Here is a 19,216-nt window from a genome sequence, read left to right as displayed (position 1 = left end):
ACGGCTGATTTCCTTTGACGCACAGGAGCTCGTGATCGCGGCGACTTCCGGTTGCAGAGAAACACGAAGCGAAGCAAAAACCGCTCCGCGAGCGTGAAGTGTGTCTGTGTGTGTTGAGACTTGCCGGATCTGTGCTGATTTGCCGTGTACGCGGAGTTGCGTTGGAGGCGCCGAGCCTGTGGTAGTTAACTCAAGTCCACTCCGTGGTCTTCAAGAATGGCAGACAACGAGCAAAAAGCCATGCAGCTAGTGGCCGACGCCGAAAAGAAGATAAAGTCGGCCCAGGGCTTCCTTGGATCGTTATTTGGGTAGGTGGTCCATCCGCAGTGCGCGAGGGTTAGCGTAGCAGCCGTCAAATGCCGTGTATCGCGTGATGTTGCGATGAGACGTCGCCGTAACGTATGGCTACAAACTATCCTTTGCGCCTCGGCGGCGGGGACAGTTCTTTCCGTATTGCCCGGTCGTCAGCAGCGGTAGTCTTAGCGCAGCGATCAACCGTTGACCACGAGAACCGCAGTCATTTTCGGGGTTGACATTTACGAGGTTCCGCCTAACGTGCGTTTTTACGACTCCGTGCAAAGCGCGGAGAGCGAATAGTTGAACACATGGGCCATTTCGCACCTGGGAGGTGAATATGTCCAACTACAAGAACGCGCAAAGCTGGTTTCGCTCCTGCATTGCACTCGTGTTGCGGCAACTCAGTTGTGCAGTGATCATTGCATTCTCTCGAAAATATGTTGAACTGGTACACTGCACAGGTAGAGAATTGCATGACCAGCGCCTCATTTGAAAGATATGCTGGTATAACTTGCTTTCGCTACCTACTGCCAGTCATTGTGCAAAGAACATTCAAAGTGTGGAGATCGAAGGTGGCTGCGCCAAAACCTATCCTAGTGAATCACCGATCGCATAGATTTGTTTCCGCTATGCCAGTGACTCGTTTGCATCCGGCGATGCCGCTGTAAACGGCTCATCTGGTGACCGCTTAGCACTGGTTAATAATCCAGCGAATACCGGGGAAACGAAACCAGACGAACATCGCGGGGTTGTGACCCACTTTAGGCGGCATATTTTTGAACAATGCATTGTTGAGTAGTCTTTATATAAAATCTGCTTTGGATTGCATGTTTCTTTTACCCCGTCGGGCTCGATCGAGTTCCGCCCCCGTGAAGCCACTAGGTCGCGGCGTAAAATAATCTAACTCTTATCAGTCTGCGTTTCTGTGTAAACAGTTTGCTATCGGGGATATGTTGTTCGAGCAGACGAGATAAAAAAAGGGGGAAGAAAAGGGTTGTTTCTGTTTTGTTTCGGGTGAATAAAAAAACGTGTATAAATATAAAGTGGGACTTAAAGAATCACCAGATAACAGCAGACGATCATAAGGCTAATTTACTTCAAATGCTTAAAATCTGCCCCACATACTTGTTTTCTTTGTGGCACAATTTAAGGTTGAGTTCGTGTAATATGTTCCAATTAGAAAAATTGGAGGCAAAGAATAGACGAGAACATTGCATGATAAGAATGCATGGTTGCAGGAACTTGGGAGAGGTCTTAGTCAGTGGGCACGAGTGTCTGATGATGATGATAATTATGGTGACGTACCATTTCAGTTTCCCGACTTTTTTCTTTCCTGTGCAGGAGCTCATCGAGGATGGAGGAAGCGTGTGAAATGTACGCACGCGCAGCGAACATGTTTAAGATGGCCAAGAAATGGAGTGGTGCGTACGACTTGATACTCACTGTTCTGCTTTTCTGGGAAGATTGGCGTACATTAAGAGCATTGCCAGAATTAGCAGTTTACACGCTTGTGTTTACGGTAGCAAATGGTAGTTGCGCTGTCCCGGTGATTACAGTGTCATTGTAATCTTTCACAAAAAAGTAACGAAACTGAACAAGAGCCTGCTTGTTCAACATTTCACAGCTATTTCTTTTATTCCTACAGACCAGATCAGCGTTTCTGTGGGATGTCCTAATATGATATATTCCCCCACTTTCCTGCTGAGATTCCAAAAGTCCATTATTCACGCATCGCATTCTCTGACCTATGTTTTTAAATGCCTAGTTGAATTACATTAGTTGCTAAGCTGTATGGAACAAAATAGCATATTTCTTGGGAAATCCATTTCACATTGTGACAAGCATTGTAGATGTGGGATCCCTGTTCTTGGGCAATGGTTGTATGATGAGACATCTTAATTTGTTGCAAATTAAGCCTGCTGCCCTAAAAAAAGAGAGAGTGGGATCAAAACTACGATTCACTAATCAAAAATAAGTGCGAATGAACAAGCAGTCAAACACAGAATATTTGTGGGATCCTTGCAGTGCTCTTTAAATGGGGTATACGTACTATAAAGCCATTGGGATGACCTATGTAATTAACATACAGTAAACCCTTGCTATAATTGATTGATTGATTGATTGTAGGGTTTAAAGGGCCGACGCAACACAGGCGATGAGGCGCGCCGTAGTGGAGGGCTCCGGATTAATTTTGACCACCTGGGATCTCTAACGTGTGCCGAAGTGTCGTACATACGGGCGTTTTTGCTTTTCGCCTCCATCAGAAAAGCGGCCGCCGCATATAATTAAGTCCTCAGGAAAATAGATTTACTTCATTATAGGCGCCGTTTCATTAAAATCAGGTATAATTTGCTCTCTATGCACAAGTGTTGGGGCTATGAAAAACTTAAAATAAAGCTATCTTTATGATGAGGGCTTGCTGTATCCTGGAAATAGATAAGTGATTACTGTTTTGTATAGTGCTGGGGGGGGGGGGGGGGGGGGGATAATTGGAGACAGGACCAGAATAATTGGACGTCCATGTCACCTCTATCCTCTGTCTCTCCTCTCTATGAATCTGTCATCCTCTGCCCCAACCCCCCACCAGCAGGCGTTCCGGTGTCCACCCCTAGGTGTGACAATTTACGCCTGCTGGTGGACTTCCCTTTCCTTTTCTTTGACAATAAATTCATTCATTCATGGGAGAGGCCTTTGCCCTGCAGTGGGCGTAGATAGGCTGCTGCTGCTGCTGCTGCTGATGATGAGGGGGGGTCGCTTTTGCACAGTGTACACGGTCATTTTTCGAGTGTGTCTAACTGCAGATCCTAGATTTGATGGCACCTCGTGCCAAGTTGTCTCTACCGCATGGTAGTGTTTTGGCTGAAACGCCGTGGCCTCCGTCTTTCGCAGCGGCCGGCAGTGCCTTCTGCGAAGCAGCGAACCTCCACCTGAAGAACGGCAGTCGACACGACGCGGCAACCTGCTTCGTCGACGCTGGCACCTGCTACAAGAAGTCGGACCCCCAGGGTAATTTTCGACCCTCCAGTGCATGGTGTCTTGCGCTGCCTGTGTTGAAGTATTTAGTGATGCTTGAAGGGTTGTGCAACCTGTTTGGACGTGGTCGATAAACTGGCGTAGTTGTGACGTTTCGCGCTGAACGGCGCGCGATTTAAGTATTAACTTCTTCATGAACATCAGGAAGGTCACAATTAGGCTGCACTGTTTTTGCCCTTTCCTTGACCGTATTTTCAAACCTCTCCATCTTTTGTACTGTGCTTACGCGTCACAGACAAAAAATTCCTACTATATGTGAGCTTTTCTTTCCGCTTAACCCGGGCGATTTTTTTGTGTTGTTCACTTTCAGTTGACATCAACTCTTAACTTGTGTGGCCTCCAACCCGCTTGCGCAATATTGTGTTCATCCATGCTCATTCTTTCATTAAAGGGGCCCTGCAACACTTTGCCGTCTATTCGAAATGCCTTTGGGGGTGAAGTCTGTTGCCCCACAAATCTCCTCCCCGAAGGTTTTTCGAATCCTTTCAGTAGCGCACAAGTTGTACGCGATTAAAAATTGTGCTCAAGGGGTGCTGAGAGCGAGTCTCCGCCACAAGCAACCTTCGATATTCACATCACAGCTCTGCCCATCAGATAATCTATTGCTGCATTTGTAAACCTTAAGAACAAACTACCCGCCTTGGCAAGCGTGTGTTGGGTTTTTAATCGCCGGCAGGCCTAATTCTGCCAGGAGCTTGCTGCCACAGTTTTTTGTTATGGCAACAGGGGTTGGGGGGGGGGGGGGGACGCTGCATTTTTTGCCAGCTGAGCTTAGCGATGCACGGCATTAAAAGTTCATTAAAACGCATTACAATGGCACGGTATGGGAAGCTTGATTGATGAGCTCCATTTTGATTATTTGTTTGGTAGCTAGGAGTCAAAATAATTAAATTTATTCTTTTTTTTCTTTCTTGTTATTTCAGAGGCTGTCAACTGCCACCTCAAGGCCATTGAGATCTACACAGACATGGTGAGTGCCCTGGAAAGAACCTTCCGTGGTCTCAAAATTGGGCTACATTGAGGAAAAAAATGACCAGCTCAGTAAGTGGGTGAAAAAAACAAATGCAGGATATAACGAGAAATGGTGTTCTTTTATTACCTTTTGTCCTTTGTTCCATTCAAGTTTTTCTTGTGGAATGCCAGAGCTGGTAGTTGTTGACGAAGTACCCTAATTAAAAAAAAAAAGATTGTCTCGTTGGGTTTTAACCTTTCTGCTGGGGGATTTGGTCGATGATTTCAACACCCAATTTCATTGCATTCGAAGGCTGATAGCACTGCCTAATGGTTAGCTAAGAAAATGCGCTTTTATAATTGGTTTTGCTCTCATTCACAAAGCAAAAACGTTTTTTGACACACATTTGTATCGCTAAGTTAAAAATTGGCTGTGGCTGAAAATAAACAGTAGCCATTTTGCGCTGCTGGTTAAAACTAAATATTAGGTGTACCACTCGTACCTTTGCCACACCAGCATTTGGTTTTGGTATTTAAGGCACCAATGAAAAATCTGAACACAACTTTCAGTCATTGGATTTGCACTCTGACAGTGGTGATCTGGCCAGAAATGTTGACCAGTGTCTGTTAGTGACGTGGTTTATAAATTGCAGTTAGTTTTATTGCTGTTGGCGTCTATTGGCTGAAATCCTGTGGCAGCCCTAAATACCGTTAAACCACTTGCAAAGCAGCTTGTGAGAATTTTTTTAAATTTGAATTTATTTCATTTTGTGTTACAATAAGAATGTGACAATAAGAATGTGTACAATGTACAATACAAGATTTCAGAAGGAGGTCCCAGAGTCAGAGACTGTAGGGGGGACCTCGTGTTATCCATTAAACAGACGGAAACACACGTTATAAGCACAAATTTATCAATCAACGAAATGCAAAATAATATCAGCAAGATAAATTACAGTTTTGCTTCTGAAGAGGAAAATTAGGAAAATTCCTTCTTGGCACCAGTGCTAAAACTCCAATGCATGCCTTCGTTACCTTCTGTTCCCCCAAAATGCATTTGATATTTGTGGTAAGAGCTCCAGCTGTCATTCGACAGATAGCAGGCAGTCGAGGGGTATCAGTTCGGGCAGTGACAACGTTTCACAACCGTCCGGAATGCCACCAGCTGTTTGCAGACAAGTTTGCGTGCTCTTATCTGGGAACATTGTGCATATATAAGTGGAAAGTTGGGTCAGTGACGTTGACGAGATTTTCACATTGCATGCAAAGAAAGGACTTGCAGCCACCAGTAGTGGATGAGTGTCCAGTTAGTTCGAGACTACCGTCCAATAACATGCCGCTCGCTGCTTTCACTGTATGGTGCAGGCGTTGAGAGTGCTAAAATTCCTTTTGTATCTGGAAGCTTTGTGTACAAATTCATTTTTTTTTTTTCTTAGAGGTGTTTGTGAAAGAAGTACAGTCGGCCAAATCTTTAACTAGCGCGTGGGCTGCTCTTTTTCATGCCTCAGCTCCGTATGACGGAAGCCAAGCTGCAAACAGGTCGAGATTAGGTGCATGCTCAGAAACCGTGATCAGCTGGGCCCATTGTCTGCTAGGCTGTTCCTTCTGGCCCAGCCTAATTTGCGTTTGCTTTTGCCGGCCTCCGCCAATCGCAGAGCAGGCTGGTATGACATCATAGGTTCTGTTGCAGGAAATGAGCGAGTGGGTCGCATGGCCATTCCCTTGTTTCCTAATTGTGTAGCTTATTTGAGCGACTGTACGTACAACATGTATATGCTGAAGTTCTTTTCACTTGGTTTTGAGATATTGCGGCGTTTTTTTTCTATTTTTCTGAAGTCTCTGCGAAAAATTATGATTTCACCAATGTTTTTCAGGCAGTGTTGACAAACAAATTTCAACGCCGCTATTTTTGGAGAGGGCAGTCAGTCATCCAAAATTACTGTGCCACACAAATAAGTAAAAAAAAATGTTTTCTGAGCCCTTTGAAAAGCGGTCAATGTCTTGCAGTAGCAATACAGTTATGGTCTTTACAAGTACAAAAAAAAGCTTTAAAAACGCAGTGGACCACTGGACTTAACAGTTATTTTTTTTTTTATGAAACTTCCCCATGAAATACATTTTTTCCCTAAATCTTCGTACAGTCCTTGTTGGTGCAGCTTGTTTTTTCTGCTGGTTTTATATATACGAAAATCATGAACTAACTGGCACAGCAATCTACTTTAGTGACGAGTTAGTGCTTTTAGATGGTGCTGATTTAAATCTTTATTTATTTCTTTTTCCCCCGCCCTGCAGGGTCGCTTCACCATAGCTGCCAAGCACCACATGACCATAGCGGAGATATACGAGGCTGAGATTGTCGACATCGAGAAGGTGAGTGACCTTTCACGGCTGGTGCTGATTGCTTGCCATTGGCAGAGCTGTGCCGGGAAGAATTTGGAGTGCTGGCAGTGACATTTTGCGTAGCTTGTTGCTGTTGAAAAAAAAGTGGTCAAATGTAAAATGAGGGCACAGGTGAGCGCACGAATGCAAGCAAGCCAACTGTTTCAAAAATGCATGCTCTTTCTGTAGTGGCACTTTTTGTAGCGCAAAGTGAAAGCGTATCCCGCGAAATGCCCTGCCACTGTCGCGTGCAAGTGTGTGTGTACACAATGGGACACCAGCAAGGGACTTCATAAAGAACATAATTTGTTCTGATAGCAAGGAATGTTGATAGCCTATTTATTTATTTATTTATTTATTTATTTATTTATTTATTTATTTTTAATTTTATTTATTCATATACCTACATTTTGCTGAGAGGGCATTGCAGTAGGAGGGTAAAAACGCATTTTCACACATGAAATGTGGCAACAACAAAAGAATGAAAGGTATAATGAATGACAAGAAATAGGGGGAACAAATAACAGACAAGAATTCCTGCACAAAAAGTAACACTGCCCAGAATTCAAAGCGTAACATGTATGCGGAAACATATGCAGAAACTCCCATATAAAAGAAAACAAGTATGCAATAAGCAAACATGTGCACTAGAAACAATAGCGTACGAATTTTAGCCTTCGCACAAAGCCACGAGGAAGTTGTTGTTGCTGGCAACGTACATGATGTCCCGGGGAAGCTGGTTCCAGGATTTGATTGTGCAGGGAAAAAAAAATCCATAAAAGTGTCCTAAAGATCTAAGAGTATTAAATGTTACTGAAATCTGATGGGATTGTGCTCTTAGGTGGGCAATGGTATCGTCTGCATTCTGAGGACTTAACCTTGAAAAAAAAAAAGAGGGAGGTTGAGCAGCCAGCCAGAGCTCATTTCTCAAAAAATTTGCTTTGCTTGTTCTAAAGTAATGACTGCCGAACGGGACGTAAGTCATTAGAACCTGCCCCATTTGTTGCTGTCAGCTTGTATTAGCGCAGTGAGAAATAATGTCATCAAAAGTAAGTTTACTGGCTGTAACAGAGAGCGCAGGCTGTGGCAGAAGAGTTTCTTTTTTTTTTCTTTTAAACGGTTTATCCCTCAATTGTGGGCAAATGACGAGATTGACCTTTCATCGAAATGGCACCTGAAGTGGGAAACTCAACCCCATTTGAGTATTTGTAATGCCCCAAGCATTCAACAGTGAAGTTACTACCGAGAATCAAACAAAGGTCTGTCGCCCCCCCTTCTTCCCTCCCTCGACCACTGCAGGCCATGTCCCACTTCGAACAGGCAGCGGACTACTTCAAGGGAGAGGAGTCCACAAGGTACGGGTGTCAAGTTTGTTGTGGTTGTTGGTATTGTCATCATCGTCGTCATCATCATCATCACCATAATAATAATGATCATCATCATTTTATTATATAATTGCATATTATTATTTCCACTTCACATAATGGCACACTAAGCGGGTGATTTTGAATTTGAAGTGACGGCAGCATCATTGCCCGTCGAGTATAATCATAATCAACGTATGAGCTGCACAACCTTTCAAAGATACGCAAGTTGTGCGTTGACTCGGTGCTCGGATAAGAATAATAGCGAAAAAAAAGAAGTTGCATCATTGTTTCTTTTCCTTGGTGTCTAGAGTGCTGCCCGACAACATTTGAATTTTTAAGACTAGGCTGAAACAGAGCACAGCGTCTGTCGTTGTGATGTAGAGGTTCCGGGTTAGCTTCCCAATACCAAAGGCGGTGGTTGGAGTCTGGCGATTGCCTCCTGTGTCTATTTTTTTACTGCTTTAGTTTCAATTCGGATTTTGATGGCTGGTTACGTTATGTTAGCGAGGGCAAAGTAGCACTGGACGTGGTGCTTTTTTTTCTCTCCCTGAAATGTCAGTGGGGTGCTTTAAGTGGAGTGCTTATTGTACCGTTGGACAGCACTCCAGACATAGCCCTTCATTTGTAGTCCATGTGTAGTGCTTCACCCATCCAGGTTTCACTCCCTTGTGGCTGTCGTTCTCCCATCACCAGTACCCCACCCGTTCAGTGTGGTGGGATTTGATGGCCAGCCTCTCATTCAACTGCCCTTTCCCATTGCAGCTCTGCCAACAAGTGCATGCTGAAGGTGGCTGCCTACGCGGCCCAACTGGAGCAATACGAGAAGGCGGTGGACATCTACGAACAGGTGGGTGCACCCCACTATCCACCCCACTACCAACAGCATCACCCAGATGTACCCCACGGCTGGCAGAAAAACGGCTGCAATCAGTGGAAAGGGGGCATTTCTAAACAGGCCGTGCCTAGCCTTACTTGTCAAGGAAGCGTGTTCGTGTTGAAGTGGTCCATCACAAAGAGACGAAATAAGCGTGGGATGTCTCTTTGCGCTGTGCCACTTTAACATGAGCACCCGCCAACTTGCCCGACAATCCAGAAGGAAGTGCGATTTTGTTGACTTGTTGTTACGGCAAACAGTTGTCAAACGGAAAGTTGTTACCAGAAAGAACAGCCTTAGACTTACTTGCTGCTGCAAGTGGGATCTTGAAGTGAAATTCAATCTCTGGCTGGTGTTTGAGGAAGGTTTCTTTGTTGTGATTGTTATGATCCTTTTGGTGTGCCGAGAACTCGCGTTGCATGGTCTGTGAGAAAACAAAAAAGGAAGAAAGAACTGTTCTCCTCTCTCCTCCCCCCCTCTGTAGGTGGCAGCATCGTCGCTGGACAACCCGCTGCTCAAGTACAGCTCGAAGGAGTACTTCTTCCGCGCTGCACTCTGCCACCTGTGCGTCGACCTGCTCAACGCGCAGGTCAGCATGCCCCGTCAATGATTGCTGCTTGATGACACTTGCACTCGGTGGAGGTCCTTCAGAGACTGTGCAGACTATTTATTCTAGTAGTTAGTAAGCTGGCTTTAAAGATTCTTCGGAAACAGGCGCAGGGGCGTTGCAGAAATGCTAAAAAGAGATTAGAAATTTGCAAACCTCCAGTTGAAGGTTTCACTACATTTCTGGGTCTTTTTTTTAACTGTTATTTGTTGCAACTAATACCCCTGTCACACGGGCACTTTCAGTCGTGATTGAAGTGAATCGCGATCGAGTTTTCAAACGCGCTCGACGTACTGCCGCTGCTACACAACACGTTTCAATCGCGATCGAGAAGTTGCACGGGTTGCACTTGTGTACGCCAGATGGTGCTAACAATGTACTTGCGGCCGGCGTCTGGTAACTTCGTGCGGTCGTAGCTATACGTAACTATGTAAATATTACCTCACGCTTATTTGGGTCAAGTTATTTGACACAATTTGTGGTGTTAGTTAAAGTTATCACATTCTGTGCCATTACTCAGCGGGGATGAGAGTATCACCGCTTTTGTTCGATTGCGCTCGGAAGCCTCGATCGCGCTTGAGAAACCAGGATTGAGTTCGAGCGGGATCGAACTCGATCGCGATTGAAACTGCCGTGTAGCAGGGACCCGATCCGGATTGAGCTCGATCCGGATCGACTCAATCGCGATTGAAAGTGCCCGTGTGACAGGGGTATAAGTCTCTGAAAGGCAGGAAAATAGGAAAAGCTTCAGGCGACAACGGCATAAGCGCAGATCTTTTCAAGGAGGGAGGGGATGTTGTACTGGAAAAGCTTGCCGTACTATTTTCGGAATGCTTGAAGACTCGAAGAGTGCCGATAGCCTGGAAAAAGGCCAACATTATTCTGATTCATAATAAGGGAGATCCGAAGAGATCCCTAGGTCAATGGGAGAGGCCTTCGTCCTGCAGTGGACCTGAGCCTGATGATGATGATGATTGTGGTGGTGATGATGATGATGTTACAACTACAGCCTCCATTATGTTGGCCGGAACGGTTACCTAGAAACTTGGCGAAGGTCTCATAGTTCCGCCTTCTACACTGGCCGTACGTGGCCAAAGCCTTGCATGAGAGGTACAAACACAGTGTTTGATGACTTTGTTGGTCTGAGCAGTCCTCGTTTGCTCGTACTGCTTGCTTTCGTTTGCTATCTTTGAATTTTCTTCAATATTCCTGCGAGCCAAGGTTTGTTACAGGGTAAGGTGACTGTACTTTAGCCCTACGTGCAAATCTTGTCACAACCTCATCCCAGCAAGCCACAGTCGGTGTTGCTTGCCTGTGTCCGCTTAACAACAGTGTTTATGCTTCTACTTTGTCCTTTTGCGCACATGTCGAATCTAGGGTCTCACTATGGCCTGTGGCGTTGGGTGGGAGTGGCTGTAATTGTGCGGGGCATGTCGAGTTAAGTGAGAAGGCGGGGCAAGAGATCCCTTGGAAAGCCATTGGTGCGTGTGTGTGGAGGGCAGCGCACAGCAGAGAAGCGTTTTTGGAAGAGTTTGAATTGGTTTCGGGTAACGAACCTTGTGACTCTTTCCTTTCCAGCACGCACTGAAGAAGTACGAAGGAATGTGCCCATCCTTTATAGACTCCCGGGAGTACAAGCTAGTCAAGGTGGGTGCCCCCTCCCTCTCTCTTTCTCTGTGCATACTTGTGTGTGTGTATGAAAAGGGAGATGAGTCGTGGCATGATTAGACTCACTTGAATTACAACAACAAGTGCACCTTTTTTCCATCTTGGAGGCTCTCTTTTATAAGTGATTAGACCCGGTGGTGGATGCTGTTACAACATGAAAGGGGCTGTTTGGCAGGTCTGGCTGTGAGAAGCTCTTGAATAGCAATTGAAGCACCATTATTATTTCAAGAACAAAGATATGCAGGGAAAGAAACTGTTGAAAATAAAAAGAAATCAAGAAGAACAAAAGAACTAAGGTCAAGAGACTAGCTGGGCTGATGTTAACTCTCTCTGCATGTTTTCCGTTTGTAGTTGCCTTGGGTTAGTTTGATCTTCTGGGGCCTACAAGTTTTGTTTGAATTGTCTTTCAGATTACTAGCAATGTTTTTGTTTACCCCATGTACCGATTATCCGAGCTTGATTTGGGGCAAGTCGACTGTATTTATTTATGTTGTTCTGCTATCCTGCAGTTTGTTTTTCGTGCTTGTGTGAAAAAAAATGTGAAAAACTTATGAGTAAAAAAATTCCAGTAAGCACTGGTAAAATAATTTTTTATAAAAAAACTGATAAAAATTGCTGATAAAAACGGATAAATAAATTTCTCATCATAAAACTCATAAAAATTGCTGATCAGGAAACTGATAAATTGCCAAAGAAACTTAAAAATTATGATAAAAAACGGATAAGAAAATTTCTACCTGAAATAAACTGACAAAATTGCTGATAAAGAACTGATAAAAAAATTGATAACCAAAAAACTTATAAAAAAATAAAAGAAAGAAATTCTGATAAAACTAATAAAAATTGCAAATAAAAAACTGATAAAACTGATAAAGAAATTGCTTTTCAGAAAACTTATAGATATAAATAAATTCTGATCAAGAAACTAATATAATTGTGGATAAAAAATAATGATAAAGAAGTTTTCAGCAAATTTATAAAGAAATATAAATAAGAGATTCTGATGGAAAAACTAATGAAAATTGCAGATAAAAAACTGATAAAGAAATTGCTGATCAGCTGAAACTTTCCTTTTTTTTTTCTTACACCTGTTGTGTGCAGGCCCTGATTGGGAAGCTGGAGGACCAGGACGTCGAGGGCTTCACGGACACGGTGAAGGAATACGACTCCATCTCGCGGCTGGACCAGTGGTACACAAACATTCTCCTCCGGATCAAGAAGTCCCTGCAGGAGACGCCCGACCTCCGCTAACCACCACCTCCGTTTCGCAATAGAGACGGAATGGAGAGAGAAAAAAACGATGTGCAAGAAGCAATGTCTGGCGATTGTGGCGTCCTCGTTCCTTTCCCAGAGCTGTAGGTGCTCGTTCGCAAATTTTCGCCAGTGATGTCTGTCCCTTTGTGTATTTGTCCCCAAAAGGCTTAACGAGAAGGGAGTGTCGCCGTTTTACCGCTTTGGGTTCCCCTCTATTCAGTGCTGGAAACATAAAAGCTTCCGGCTGCCAGCGAGCAGAGTCGGCAATTGAGTCAGTTTTCACACTGTTCGTCATCGAAGGAAAGGCAAGGTTGATTCTGGTTGAACCTCATTTTCATGTGATGTCGCACAACGTTTCACGGCTGGCACCAGACGCATTGCGTGTTGCTTCACCTTGCTAGCTGGCTTTACAAATGTACCACAGACTGTACCACAGACCGTTACAAACCTGCAATGTGTAAGAACTTTCTGTGGCATAACTTCAGAGCTAGTGCGTCCAGTAAGCGATGCAAAATTGGCTTTTCCTGTACAGTTCCACAGTACAGTACCACAGTCTGTACAGTACCACAGACTGAACCACAGATGGTACCACAGACTGTATCACAGACTTACAAACCTGCAACGTCTAAGACCTTTCTGTGGCACTACTTCAGAGTTAGTGCGTTCAGTCAGTGATATAGAATTGGCTACTCCAGTGCAGTACCAGTCTGTACAGTACCACAGACTACCAAAGACCGTTACAAACTTGTAATGTGTAAGACCTTTCTCTGCCGTAAAACTTCACAGCTAGTGCGTTCAGTCTGTGATGCAGAATTGGCTCCTCCTGTACAGTGCCACAGTACAGTACCACAGTCTGTACAGTGCCACAGGCTGTACCACAGACTACCACAGACCATTACAATCCTGCGATGTCTAAGACCTTTCTGTGGTGCAACTTCAGAGCCAGTGCGTCCAGTCAGTGATGCAGAATTGGCTTCTCCTTGTGTTGCGTTTCACATCCAGCTCTTGAATGCCCGATTTGCTCATTTCTGTGCAGTATTGATTTTGAGCATGTTTAAAGCTGCTTATCAAGTGGATGAGAGTGAAACATTCACTTTGATTTTGCAACATCCGTTGAAGCTGTACTGCAGAAAATCTCTTGTGGGATGCTTTTGTTTGTGCTTTTTCCCCCATTACCACCGTGGCTTTGTTGATGCTAGAAAAAAATTTGTTTTGGTGCATGATGGTTCGGCTGTTGGCGGACGTTGCTGAAGCGCAGTTTTTCGGTATTTGTCGCTGCTTTGTTAAGTGCTTAGAGTTTCTCAGTCGGTTCCGTTCCTTTCTACCATTGGTCCTGCGTTCTAGACGCCCGTACGGTTGTTACTTTTACGGTTTGGGCTCTAGACGAGGCCTCGTTTCAAGGGTATTTTTCACTGCTCTCGTTTATATTTCGTGCCATTTTTCAACCGGGAGTGGCGTGTCCTCTTTAACAAGCTGTGGTATATTTCGTAGCACGTAGGTGTCACTTATTTTTCCTTTTCCTCGCACGTGTGTGATAGTATTTATGATGCCGTTTGCACGAGCCCGTTACCTTTCCAAAAGTGTGGAACGCTCTGTCCTAGCGAGATCTGGTCTTCACAACTCTACAGTCGAGCACAATTGAATCCTCACTTCGGGCATACATTGGTTCATATTTGGGCTATTGTTTGAGTGTACTTAGTGACTGAATCTTCGGGTGCACTTTATGCTTTTGCACTTTGCTCGAGTTAAATGGCTTTTCTCGAGGTGTGCGCGTACCACGTTTCGCTGTTGAGACGCTGGTGTGGGCCGTCATTGGTCGAAAAGTCACCTTATTTGACCGTTATCTGGTTATCAGAGGAGGGCTAATCAGCAGAACAAATTAACACCCATGCTTACAAGATGATTGCGTAGCAAGTTATTATACGTCCCCTTATTTTGTGCCCTCTCCGATTTGTGAGCTTTGGTGCTAGTTGCGTGCAGAAGAGATAGAGTGTGAGCTAGCTTTTTGCGTGCAGGAAGTTTCTCATGACAATAAGTTTTCACAAAGAGTGTGAGAGCCACTACTTGGGAAGCTTGCTGCATGTTTTGCCGTGCACATTGCATTGTGGTTTGCAAATATCTGTGCACTGCTGTCAAGGCTACAGCCGGCAAGAAAGATGCGTGCATGCCCAGGTCAATCAGTGGAGCAGTGTCTGTGGGCTGCTGTGTGCAGTAGCTTTGCGAGCACTGCAGTGTCGGGTATCGAAGCAGAGGAATCGAACCGGGGTCATTACTTTGGTGTGTACTTTAGCAAGCCTTAGACTTAACACTGAATACCATTTTGTGTGTATATAATTAATGCCCCTAATTACGCTCGAAATAGCGACTTGGTCTGTTTTGGGGTTTAGCAGTGTTTGAAGGATGCCTGTTGTCATGCCAGCTGTTTGGCTTCAGCGAAGCAGTGTTTTGAATGTGAAAATTACTCCATTCTGGGCAGCTAGTGCAAATTGCCAATTGCGTGCTTTGCAGGTTTAACCTTTTGAACGTTTGTGGGAGTTAAGCCTTTGCTTGTTTGCACATTGCTTGACTAACATTCTTGGAGTGCAATCGACATGCAAGTTGGCAATGTTTAAGCTTGAAAGCGTGCCTGAATTCAGCGGGAAAGCAGCAGCGTTGTACCACACGATAAGATACGCATTATGTGAATATGTGCGTGTTGCATGCAGCCACTGCTCTATTTACTTCCATGTGTGTTCACATAGTGCTGGAACATTGCACTTCACTTCAACATTTTGTGACTAGCATAGCAGAAATTGAAGTCTGGATGTAATTTTTTTTTTTTTTTTTTTGACGTGATACCCAGTAGCTACACTACCAGTTGTTGGACTGTGCTTCGAAGAAACGTGTGCAGATTTCATGCAGAGCACTCGAGCGCCGATGCTTCATGTTCTGCATTGTAAATAATGTAAAGAGAAAAACAAGCTATGAGCACAAATACTAATATTGAGTGTTGCCTTTCTGTCCTCTTTGTTCTTAGTGTCTCAATTGTCTATCGCATCATGCTAGACTTTTTCAAGCTTACGACCCCTCGCTTCTCTTTCAGCAGTTAATTCTCTTGCGTGCGCAGCGTGGGTATGGAAATATTAAGAAGTGCATGGCTTGTGTTGGCTGTTGATTTGCAGCGTAGAATCCGTAGCCGCAGACTACATGTGACTGGGGCCTGCCATCGTGTGGAAATAAAGACCCTGTTGCATTCCATTCCAGGTTCAGTTTAGAGAACATGGCTTGTTCTTCAAGATCTGCTTTTTGTGTCCAAAATGTCGCTGTTACAAAGGGATGTCTGTATCTATTGGCCATGCAGAGCTTTGGCTTTGAGCATATGTCCATATACATATAATTAAAGAATGTTATCTCAAGAGACAGTATTTGTTTGTGTTTGTTGGATCTATAGTCTAAATATCGTTTGGTGCAGTTAATTGCATGTTCCATTGTTGCTAGCACGTTGAAAGGCTGAATACGGACTTGTGGCTGCTGCTTAATATTACAGGAATTTAGAGTGTGCTGAATCTAATCTGCAAATAAAACTGCAAATAGTTTTTACCTGCTGACGCATATGTTGGTAAACTATAAGCAGAGTTCCAAAGCACCATTAGTTTTGTGGCAAATTCCGCTAGCTTCGGCCCCTCTTTCTAGCAAGCATGGTTTTCTCCCTCCCTGTTTCTCCCTCTCTGTAGCAAGCATAGTTTGCTCCCTCTTTTTAGCAAACAATTTGCTCCCTGTTTTTCCCTCTTTAGCAAAATTTGCTCCCTATTTTTTCCTCTTTTTAGCAAAGCTTGCTCTTTCTGTTTCTCCCTCTTTCTAGCAAACAGTTTGCTCCCTTTCTCTAGCAAGCATGGTTTTCTCCTTTTTTGTTTCTCCCTCTCTTTAGCAAGCATGGTTTGCTCCCTTTCTGTAGCAAGCATAGTTCGCTCCCTCTGTTTCTGCCTCTCTCTAGCAAACAATTTGCTCCGTTTCTCCCTCTCTAGCAAAGTTTGCTCCCTATTTCCCCCTCTCTATAGCACAGCTTGCTCCCTGTTTCTCCCGCTCTAGCAAGCACAGTTTGCTAGAGAGAAGGAGAAAATGAACTTTGTTATCACAAGCTAGTCATATGAGAGTTGTCTCTTGCTATGGAAATTTACGTGCTGTCTTTGCTGTTTTCACACTGATCAGTACATGCCGATTCTTCCAAAGACTGGACAGCAGTCTCCCATTGCTTGCGTGGCGGGGAAGGGAGATGGATATTGGTGGTAACTCCTTTCTTACGCTTCCAAACTTTTTTGTAGAGCTTGCCTTCCCAAGAACGGAATCTGCATGTGCGCTCGAACTGCATACGTACAAAACATCGACACATTCTAACTGCACGACCAAAAGGCGTTGGCTCGCACCTCTCTCAGGAACAACTCCTGACCTCTGCTCAATGCTAGATTTGGTCAAGGATACGTCTGCCTAGCCACCCTTTAGTGTTGCATGTTATCTTAACTGAGGATAAGGAGGGTGTCCTCCACTTCTTCCACTGGCCGCTCTCGATTATCTTGACCACGGGCAAACCTGCAACAATAGCCGCCTCACCTGCCATTCCGGTCCCTTGCGCTCTAAGTTCCTGCTGCCATTGGAGCCGCCTAGCCAAACAGAGAACTCTTGCATGACCCTTATAAGTCCCCCCTGTGACTTGAGCTTAGGTTTAAACCTAAGCTCAAGGATATAGCTCAATTGAGCTATATCCCCCGTGAAAATAGAATGAGCATTTCTAGCAAGAAATAATAATTTCCAGCTTCATTTCTGACTAGATTTATGATTCTAGCTGGAATCGACAGCTTCTAACTAGAAAAATGCTTAGTCTAGCCAGAGACGAATAGCTTGCAGGTTCTAAGTGCGAATGCACTTCTTAAGCGACCCTGAATCACGCGTCCACCGCCGTCCGTCCGTCCGCACCACATACCCACTTAGGGCGATTGGCCAAGAAGAGTTCCTAATTTCTTTAGCACATACCCACTTCGATTGGCCAAGTAATCTGAATCACGCGTCCACCGCCGTCCGTCCGTGCGCACCATACCCACTTAGGGCGATTGGCCAAGAAGAGTTCCTAATTTCTTTAGCACATACCCACTTAGGGCGATTGGCCAAGTAATCTGAATCACGCGTCCACCGCCGTCCGTCCGTGCGCACCACATACCCACTTAGGGCGATTGGCCAAGAAGAGTTCCTAATTTCTTTAGAACATACCCACTTAGGGCGATTGGCCAAGAATCGGGCGTGAGAAGGGCTAATGCACCCGCTTAAAGGAGTTCTGACACGAAATTTCAAAGCCGAGATCCGCTCTAGCAATCAAGTACAACGACAACACAAATAGGTGTCTGTGCATGGCACATACCCACGTGGGGGATTGGCCAGGAATCGGGCGTGAGAAGGGCTACTGCACCCGCTTAAAGGAGTACTGACACGAAATTTCAAAGCTGAGATCCGCTCTAGCAATCAAGTACAACGACAACACAAATAGGTGTCTGTGAATAAATGCATCTTTCTTTGTAGTTGTGTGTGTGTGTGATCTCTCTTTCGCGATCATTACCGAACCGCGCAAATTCAACTCCTGCATTCGCACTTTCACATTCTTCCCCTCGGGGAAATGCGGGGAAATTTTTTTCTTCCAGCTGGAACCACAAATGCTAGCTGGAAGAAATAGCTGCCAGCCGGAACAAAATCTCAATCCAGCTCGAAATGAGCTAGAAACTGAATTTCTAGCCAGAAGTTCCGCCTATTTCTAGCTAGAGGAAATTTCTGGTTCAATAATCCAGCTAGAAAAATATTTTCACCAGGGATGGCAATATATATAGCTACGGCTACCTCTCCTGGCCCTCGAACATTGGTCGTTTGCAGCAAGACACATCAGCTCTTGTTCCCTGGCAACCATCCTGCCTTTCCTCCAAGGATACTTGCTGCATCCACGTATACGACGTCTCCCCTATCATTGCACATCTTTCCTAACACCTTATTTCCTGCACCTTCTCATCCCTTATTGGATTCGTGTTCTTGGGCAGAACAAATTAGTTCTTCCATTGTTTACAGGGAGGGACCATTCCATGCAAGCGAACACCGTTCACCCAGTCATTGTCTGGCCCATATTACGTCACTGTAGTGCAAAATTCGAAACTCTCAGCATTTCCTGCATTTCCTCGGTTAAGGGGGGACATGGCTCTTAAAGCAGCTTCTTTCAATTGTAAACTATGTGAAACTTTCCAGTCTTGCTGCTTTTCCCCCCACTTATTTCAAATATGCCATTATTTTTTCAGTTGGTCAATTAGTACCCAAGATAATTAGAGAACTAACCATTTTTGGTCACACAATAGACAAAACAGTGTTACCCGTAAAACTGCAATCTTTGTATTTTCCGATACTATGAACCCTGGTGAATGCAATAATCGAAGCAGTTGTTTGGTGCATCGCTTGGAACTAATTTTACAGCTCAACAAACTTTGGTGCTTGAAATAGACACTCGAAATGGTTCCTTGCCACTGGTGCCACCAAAGTTTAATGAGCTGTAAAACTAGTTCCAAGCGATGCATCAAAAAACTGCTTCGATTATTGCATTCACCAGGGTTCATAGTATCGGAAAATACAAAGATAGCAGTTTTACGGGTAACACTGTTTTGTCTATTGTTTGACCAAAAATGGCTAGTTCTCTAATTATCGTTGGAACTAATTGACTGCCTGAAAAAATAATGGCATATTTGAACTAAGTGGGGAAAAAGCAGCAAAGCTGCCAAGTTTTAC

General features: G+C 44.5%; 1 protein-coding gene across 1 annotated transcript; it reads left to right on the top strand.

Moving 5' to 3' along the window:
* Nucleotides 1-58: 58 nt before the first annotated feature.
* On the top strand, nt 59-15,827 carry Alphasnap (Alpha-soluble NSF attachment protein). The gene is made up of 10 exons (XM_077675330.1): nt 59-308; nt 1,639-1,718; nt 3,187-3,303; nt 4,254-4,300; nt 6,574-6,651; nt 7,960-8,015; nt 8,790-8,874; nt 9,386-9,490; nt 11,087-11,155; nt 12,278-15,827. The coding sequence occupies exons 1-10, from the start codon at nt 217-219 to the stop codon at nt 12,425-12,427; spliced, it is 879 nt and encodes a 292-aa protein (XP_077531456.1). The 5' UTR covers nt 59-216; the 3' UTR covers nt 12,428-15,827.
* The last annotated feature ends 3,389 nt before the right edge of the window (nt 15,828-19,216 follow it).

Source organism: Haemaphysalis longicornis, unplaced genomic scaffold, assembly GCF_048455015.1.
Source record: "Haemaphysalis longicornis isolate Haplotype H1 unplaced genomic scaffold, Haemaphysalis longicornis Haplotype H1 scaffold_6, whole genome shotgun sequence".
NCBI lineage: Eukaryota > Metazoa > Arthropoda > Arachnida > Ixodida > Ixodidae > Haemaphysalis > Haemaphysalis longicornis.
The sequence above is the reverse complement of the archived record's forward strand: the minus strand, read 5'-3'. Positions and strand labels throughout refer to the sequence as shown.

What these genes read in the sequence shown, in the direction of transcription:
- Alphasnap (XM_077675330.1), top strand. Translation starts at nt 217, where the DNA reads ATGGCAGACAACGAGCAAAAAGCCATGCAGCTAGTGGCCGACGCCGAA. An exon ending in CGGTGGACATCTACGAACAG is followed by an intron (nt 8,875 to 9,385) that starts GTGGGTGCACCC and finishes CCCCCTCTGTAG; the next exon opens with GTGGCAGCATCGTCGCTGGA. An exon ending in GGGAGTACAAGCTAGTCAAG is followed by an intron (nt 11,156 to 12,277) that starts GTGGGTGCCCCC and finishes TGTTGTGTGCAG; the next exon opens with GCCCTGATTGGGAAGCTGGA.